The sequence below is a fragment of the Ixodes scapularis genome, unplaced genomic scaffold, assembly GCF_016920785.2.
Source record: "Ixodes scapularis isolate PalLabHiFi unplaced genomic scaffold, ASM1692078v2 PGA_scaffold10__122_contigs__length_95168666, whole genome shotgun sequence".
Lineage (NCBI taxonomy): Eukaryota > Metazoa > Arthropoda > Arachnida > Ixodida > Ixodidae > Ixodes > Ixodes scapularis.
This window is the reverse complement of record NW_024609836.1, coordinates 32,400,016-32,408,141: the sequence shown is the minus strand read 5'-3', so window position 1 is coordinate 32,408,141 and position 8,126 is coordinate 32,400,016. Positions and strand designations below refer to the sequence as shown.

Below are 8,126 nucleotides of genomic sequence, written 5' to 3'. Positions count from 1 at the left end.
TGTAGTCGGCAACGCCGCCTGGCAGGGCGAGGCTTCGGGCGTAGACGTTACTGGGGGATCTAAGCTTCGACGAAACTGGTCTTAGTTGACTGCGGGCAGTTGTTGAGGCAGGTCACGCTCCGCGCAGAGGTATCTACTGCACCCTCGTCGAGAAAAGAAATGGCCCAGTTTTTGGAGCGACGTTATGCAATCAAGTTTTGTGTGAAACTGGGTAAAAACGGGGCGGAGACGTTCGAAGTACTCCGGAAAGCCTACGGTGACGACGCGATGAAACAAAGCCAAACTTTTATGTGGCACAAGAGGTTCCCTGAAGGTCGGGAGCCCGTCAACGACGACCACCTCTCGGGACGCCCGTCGACATCACAAACAGACGACTCGGTGCAAAAAGTGCGTCAAGTTTTGGACAAGGACCGCCGATTAAGTGTTAGGTAATCGAAGAGGAGTGTGGAATACCCAAAACAATCGTTCGTTGGAGGATCTCCAAATAAGGAAAGTCTGCGCGAAAATGGTGCCAAAGGTCCTGACTAGTGAGATAAAGAAAGAGCGCTTGTTGAAGTGCCAGGAATTGCATGTACGCTACGAAACGAACCCAGAATTTCGGACAGAGTAATCACAGAGGACAAGACGTGGGTTTTTGAGTATGATCCCGAATCAAAGCGTCAGAGCAGCGAGTAACACACCACGGAGTCTCCTCGCCCGAAAAAAGCAGGGATAAGCAAATCGCGAATCAAGGCAATGCTCATCGTGTTTCTTTGACAGAAGAGGTATGGTTCACAGTGAATTCGTGCGACAGGGACAAACAGTCACCAAGGAGGTTTACTGTGAAGTTCTCAAACGGTTGCGCAATAAGGTTCGACGAGTTTGATAAGAAATTCGCGACAATTGGATCTTGCACCATGACAACCCGTCAAGCCACACCGCTCTCATTGTCTTCAAGTTGCTGGCCAAAATGTGTGTGGCAACGCTGCCCCAGCCGTCGTACAGCTCTGATCTGGCACCATCGGACTTTTTTTTGTTGCCAAGGATCGAAAGGACCCTGAAAGGAACTCGGCATGGGACACTGGAGACGGTAAAGGTAGCTGCGACGATCTCACTGAGGGAGGTTCCCGTTAACGGCTTCCAGGGCGCCTTCAGTGTTTGGGTGTAGTGTTGGCAACGGTGCATCGAAGCAGAGGGAGAATTCTTCGAAAAGTTGTGAAAATATTGTAAACTGATATTGAATAAATGATTTATATATAAAAAAAAAATTCCGGGAACTTTTGGGACAGACTTTGTACTCCGCCGATGGGACGGTGTGCATTGGCGTTAAGGAATGCATCACTGCTTTTTCTGCTCGAAGACTGATTGGCTCCTCTTGGGCTTCTGTCAGCGTCGGAACGTTTCTACGACTATGCCCGGAAAGTCCCAGGCATAATCGTAAAGTGACACGGTGAAAACGTTCTAGTGCGTCTATTTGAGGTTTTCGAACGTTGACGAAGGGAATATCATACAGTAGCTTGGACTGAACGAGGCCCGTGTAAAGCGTTAGTAAACCATCTGGTGGAATGCCCTGCTGGCTGTGCGCCCAAAAAGTGCGGAGTACGCCAAGTAGTTCACGGCACTGCCCCAGCAGTCTTTTCACCGCTGGCCTCCATGTCACGAGATCGTCAATAAGAAGTCCGAGATAGAGCTGGGAACCCTTTCAAGCACGCGCTTGGTGCCCGAGAAATGGCGGCCGCCAACGTTTTCTGATAGACTTTCGAAAAGGGTCTCTTGCGGATACCCAGAAATATAGATGCCGTACATTCCGAATCAACCCCGCTCTCGGGCCAGACGCCAGCCAGCTTTAGCAAACCAGAGAACACTCTCGTAACACCCGTAAAACTAGCGTTCTCCACCCGAGGAAAACAGAAAGTGCGTTGTGCAAACGCTTCCTCTCCTCCCAGTACGCCTCCGAACGCTGCTCAAGGTCACTGCCACGGTTACGACTCTGTACCTCGGCTCTTGCGCAAGCCCCGTGGCCTTCCTTTTATTTCAAAGCCCTTCCTCCGTGCTCACTTCCGGCACCCCACTTCCGAAGGTCGAATCCTGGACGGATGATGACGGCGGAGTTATAGAGAGCGTAGATTTAACAAAAGGAGCAACTCAATCCATTGAAAGAGCATTCGAAATTTAATAGCAGACGCCTTCCGCGCAGGTTATTTCCGCATGCTGGCGTTCTCGGATGGAGAGTGAGCGTCAAGTGACGAAGCTTGCAGGCGACCGACAGACGCGTTTGCCTCCTGCTCGCAGTTCGTGTTGCAAACGCGCCCCCATAAACCACGTGACCATGAGCAAGCAGTTTCAGGCACTCTCAAATCAAGGCACAATAGCCTTGGGCGGTAACCGGTAGCCGAGTGCGTTTGAGAAGAAGGACGTACTGGTTTTCAAAGCTCTGCCACTATATGTGCCGCGCGCAGGCGGAACCTGTGACATGTGCTCGCTCGCTCTTATCGGCACGCAACGTGGAGTGATTCCATGTGCGGGATATTTGGCCCGTATCGTGCTTATCGGGGACTATAGAAACGTAGAGGAGCGACGACGGAGGCCCAGATATTACTTCGTGCCGTAAGGGAGGGGTCGAAATAACGACGACGACTCAAAAAATGCTCCATCTAACCTCGTCCCGGGCGACGGCGATTGTTCTTCTCTTCGTGCTCTTGGTCGAGCCAGGTAAGTTTTGATTGGTCATCGTAAACCATGCGGCAACGAGTTCTAATTCATATCGCTAAATGTCACTCGCATGTGGTAAGAATCTGAAAAGTTATTGAACAAAAAAAAAAAAAATTAAGCTTTTTATTACTAGAACAAGAAAAAAGAAAGAATGCACTTTTTTGAGTGGGCGTCGTGAAGGTCACAGCCGTAGTCACCTGAGAGTTTAAGGGAACCGTTTGTGCGCATGCGACGCGGTGCGATGGGCCCTCCGGTATGCACTGCGCTTGTGCGAGTCTTGTGCGCTAGCGCATGCGCAGTTCGTAGCGGAGGGCTCATCGTTCCGTATCGGATGTGCAGAAACGGTTTCCTTAAACTCTATAGTGACAACTGGAGGGTGTGTGGCCCATTCCCCGAGCATTTCTTTTAACAATGATGGCGAGGAAGCAGCTCGAACATAGACGATTAACGGAGATAGGACAGACGCACACAGCCTTGTGCGTGTTACCCGTCCCTGCGTAATCGTTGCGTGTTCAAGCTGTTTCCTCAACATCAATGGCAATGTGCCAACTAGCTCAACTGAAGCCGGTAATTTCTTTGTCCCTCCTATTTCGGTGAGATTCCGTCATTTGACAGTAAAAACGTTAGGAAGAGACTTCAAAACAAAAAGCGTCAAGATAAAAAAAAAAGCCACATTTTGGGTTTTTATCGGATACTGTCTCCACGTTTGCTGCGTGATGCGTCGTTTACGCTCGGCAACTTTTGGCTCGAGTTTTACGATAAACCTTCGTGCTTGCAAAGGGTTCATACGAAGAGATCTGTGGCGCCCAATCAGCGGGCTTCCCTTAATCGCGCGAGCCAAGGAGAAAAGCTGTTGGGTGCCCTGCTTCTACCGGGTGAAACAAGGAGACGGTAGGCACTTTAAACCGACCGGAAATATCGGTTTCTTAACCTATCGCGCTACGACTTTGCGCAGCGTTGCCCACAGATGGTGCATTTTTTTCGTAAAATTTGCAAAAAGCGAACTTACCCGAGGAAAAAGTAAAGAAAGAAAAAGGCTTAGCTCCTATGGAAACGCAGCGACGCCACCGGTCTGCAATCAACACGGCGCCGTTTCGCACGGTAGACAAGAGATGGCGCAAGTGGTCGCGACGCCAACTGCCGCCAACGAACGAGCAGACGACGCCGAGAACCGGCGTTTTTAGCAGACAAGGAACTGCCGTTGCTTGTTGTTACCGCGCCTGTTTTTGTTTCTGCAACTGTCGCCGTTTGCGGAACGCGCGCCGCTTTTGATTCGAAAAGATCGTCTGCTAAAAACGCTGGCTCTCGGCGCCGTATGCTCATTCGTTGGCGGCGTTCGTTGCGCCATCTCTTGTCTAGCGTGCAAAACGGCGCCGTGTTGATTGCAGACCGGTGGCGTCGCTGCGTTTCCATAGGAGCTAAGCCTTTTTCTTTCTTTACTTTTTCCTCAGGTAAGTTCGCTCTTTGCAAATTTTACAAAAAAAAATGCACCATCTGTGGGCGACGCTGCACAAAGTCGTAGCGCGATAGGTTAAGAAACCGAATTTTCCGGTCGATTTAAAGAGCCTACCGTCTCCTTGTTTCACCCGGTATTTAGAAAATGCTTGGGTGGTAGAACGGGTGGACGGATTGTCGCCAGAGTGTAATTCCGTGCGTGATCGTGGGTGTGAGAGGTTGCTTGCCGCACTCTTTATTGGCTACACAGTTTAAAATAAAGACCAGTGATTGGCGCTTCGGGTGCGTCACTCAGCAGCATTTATACATACTCCATGGACCTCTGAGAGTGTATGTAGACCGCTGTTTAGAAAATGAGAATCGCGTTTGCCCACTCAAAACGTGGATATTGCGCATACGCAGAGAAGCAATTCGCTCTAGTGCAGCGTCTCTGGGTGTCGTGCTGACAGCGGTGCCACCGGAGCGGCGTGACGTCACAGCCGAGTGTTGGTCTATACAACTTCCAGAGGTTATCACTCTAGGGTCCCCTATTTTTGGTATGTGCCGATAAACAGCCAGAAATCAACTCCCGAGGTGATTTCCTCTGAATCGGTAAAAATCGAATAACCCCAAAATTAAGCTGTCCTCAAAAAAAAAAAAAAAAAAAAAAAAAACCGCCAGTTAAAAGTTGGGGTTACACACTGCTCACGCATCATACCAGAGACAGTCTGCAAATACGAGTCACAGCAATATCCCTGGTTCGAATGCCGCTTGCCAAGTTTTCTCCTCGAACGCATTGCCACGCGGCATTCGAAGCACGTTTGAATTTGTATGCAGAGGTATGATACGTGACCCCGGATTTAGATGCAGTGCACCGAGAATATTTTTTTGGCGTTTCGTGCGGAACCGGTCTGCACCAGCTCGAGAGACAGCCAGATTCAGTCATTTACTATTGATGAACAACATTTAACAATAATTAATGTTGTAGAGTGTTTGGTCTATGTTCAACAAAGTCATGTCATGTCAGGTGCGTTATAAATCATAATGTAATTTATGAATTATGCGGTCGCTTTAAAGTAAAAGCCCGATAAACACCGATTCCTCTCCAGCATCTAAATTAGACGCCGAATAGCAACGATTCAAAGGAGAGGAAAAAATTAACTCCGATAAATAAGCCCCGAATTCGAAGAAAAATAAATGCGGAGTACACGGAACCCCACTTGTCACTCGGGGGGAAAAGAGAGCGCCCAGTCACTGTACTGTGGTGGACACACGCCTAGCGCATGATTTTGTTTTAACACGTTTCACAGTCAAGTGGACAAAGATGGCGGCATGCACTTGGCATGCACCCCCCCCCCCCCCTTCCCCAAACCCCCGAAGCCTGTCCCGCGTTTGCTCAGCAGTCTGTAACCATAGCTGCTATTCTTGCTCGTACGTTACGTTTAAAGAATACTGTGAACTACGTGCGTGCAAAGCCTCGCAAGAAACGATTGCTTCTAGAAAGGCAACTTCGGCTCGCTGGCAATGACGTTCATTCAACTGCTTACAAGTGCCGCGTCCGTCAGCTTGTAGGATATCTATGCGAATGCCGTATACAAGATTCATGTCGGAAACATCAAGTTTTTGAAATAGAAAAAATGCTGTATTCTGCCTTTTTTTTTTTCTAGATACGGGGCGCATAAAATCTCTTTCTATAATGAGACCTGGGACAGAAATGAACTCGCCGACAAAGCGAAGAAAAAATATACACACTAAGATAATAATTTGTTTTTATTGGAAATGATACGTAAACGATGGAAAGAGAAAAGGCCTGAGAATTCACCTTTACACAGGACCCGAGACAACGCATCACGGTGAACTGGAAGCATCCCAGCAAATGACGAAACTCAGAATTCGACCACACTTCGTCTCATCCTACGATGGACGGCCAAAGCCACGGGCTGCCAGGTCCAATCACGTTCCACGCTAAACTATGACACGCGTAGCATTGATTAGGTTTGGACCAATATTGCTCCGCATCCCAAAATGCTGCGTCATTTTTATAGCGTCGACACTGCAAACAGCTGGCTTTCTTTGCAATGTAAAATCGTTGAGTCACTCATGGCTTGATCCAAACCATTATCCACCTATTCCCGTCAGTGATCCGAGACGCGAGCACCGATACGTGTATCGAAGAGAAATACCACGCATTGTCTAAGTGGCTCGTGATTGGGTCTGGCGGTTCGTAGCTTCTGCATTTAGTCCATCGTGGGGTGAGACGAAGTATAAGCAACAAGAAAATAAAATTAAAATAAAGAACCGATAAGCACGAGCATAATGAGCGTGACTTTTAACCCGCTCCATTATACGTATGCACATATAATTTTTTTCAGAACTAATCGTGTTATCAACTCTGTCATTGGCTGGCATCCTTCCATTGTTCTCCGCGATTCGCTGTTTTTGTGTTCTGAGAAAAGGTGAAATCGCGAACGTTTCGTAGAGAGCAATTCCCCCGATGTAGCCAATCGGCAACAGCCAGGCGGCGCCAGCAGCGCGAGGGCGCACGGTTATACCCTGTCTCGTTGTAACTTGGCAAAGGGTGAACGATAAGCCCCACATTTCGTGCCGAGGGCTTCGAAATGCGCGACGTATACGAGCGCAACCCTCACATATTGGAGCATGACGAAGCGAAAAGCAAGCTTCTTCGGAGTTGAGGTGCGCTCCGGTGATACGCAGTCACGTTCCGATTGGCCCGCCAGGGCCGTAGCTTCCGCTCTACTGGCACGTTACGCGATCACGGCTTCCTGGGATACCCAGTATTTCTTGCTTCAGACACTAGGCTCAGCGGCGCCACCTGAGTAAAAGCTCACGTTTGAACAATGCAGCCGCCACTCCCACTGGTACCCAATATTTCTTGCTTCTGTCGCTAGATGGCGCCAAACCAAACAGCATTGCAGGTTGCCTATTGTTTAAATTGCCACTAAATAAAGAAAAAAAAAAGTTTTCTTTTTAAACAGTCTGGTTTGGACACGCGTGTCCAGAAATGAAATTTACGCGAAAAAGAGAATTTTAGAACGATATCGACGGCAAAAGACGACATTTTGTCGGTAGTCACCTCCTTTCCACTTGTTTTCTCTCTTGGCGTTTCGGGCGCGTGGAGAAGAGGTGGATCGGCTCGGGCATCACGTTAAGGTGGAGAGAGTGTACTACCTTCTCGTTGGGGTGGAATGAGTGTATGATTATTATTCCGTGACGTCATGGACTTTGCGCGCAGGATTTAAAATAAATCTCGCGCTGTCAATATTGCTCTAAAAAATTTGTTTGTTCGGGTAAACTTTATTTCTCGGCACGCAAGTCCCAACCAAACTGTTTAACAAAAACTTTTTTTTTTTTTTTTCGTTTCAGTGATTTTTTAAAAAACGGTGCCTTCAAGTGCTCTTCTTTTTCCGGAGGAATAATAGAATGGAACGCTCTCATGTAAAAGAGCCGTTAGCTAAACTTATGTGAAGTTGTTTGACCGACATAAGATTACACAATTGGTAGCCAAGTTGATTAATTCATGCTAGTAGAATGTGTTGCATATTTTGCAGGGGTGACTACCCTGCCTGTATGCAAGTCTTACGATGTGCAAGAGTTTCTGAATGTGTTTTTGTTTTGTACCTTGTGCAAATGCTTATTCCCCCCTTCGTTGACCGAAAGGTTCGCGGTATTGTAAATAAATAAGCAATTAAAACATATGCTTTGAATGGCTACTTTAATATATCGTTCATCACTCTCCACTATTATAGGTGCTCGCGCTCAGCCAGAGTGCAGCTTTGCAACATTCAACAGGCTTTACTTGCCCGTCGTTTTGAAACTAAACTTCAAGGTGACAGGACAATCGAACACCCCTGACATACGGAAATTGGACTGCGAGTAAGTACACAGTTTTCGTGTGTGTTTTCCTATCATGTGAAACGAATTAGAGAACTCACTGAAATATATATACGCGGGTACTATTTTCACTTGGGGGAGGGGGGAGT

At 47.9% G+C, this 8,126-nt stretch overlaps 1 protein-coding gene across 1 annotated transcript in view; it reads left to right on the top strand.

Annotated features, from left to right (window-relative positions):
* Positions 1 to 2,229: 2,229 nt before the first annotated feature.
* LOC8036448 overlaps positions 2,230 to 8,126 on the top strand; it is a 40,408-nt gene continuing 34,511 nt past the window's right edge. Inside the window, exons 1-2 of the mRNA XM_040222283.3 lie at positions 2,230 to 2,691; positions 7,893 to 8,019. Coding sequence (XP_040078217.1) covers positions 2,625 to 2,691; positions 7,893 to 8,019 — 194 coding nt within the window. The 5' untranslated portion in view covers positions 2,230 to 2,624. The remainder of the gene's footprint in view (positions 2,692 to 7,892; positions 8,020 to 8,126) is intronic.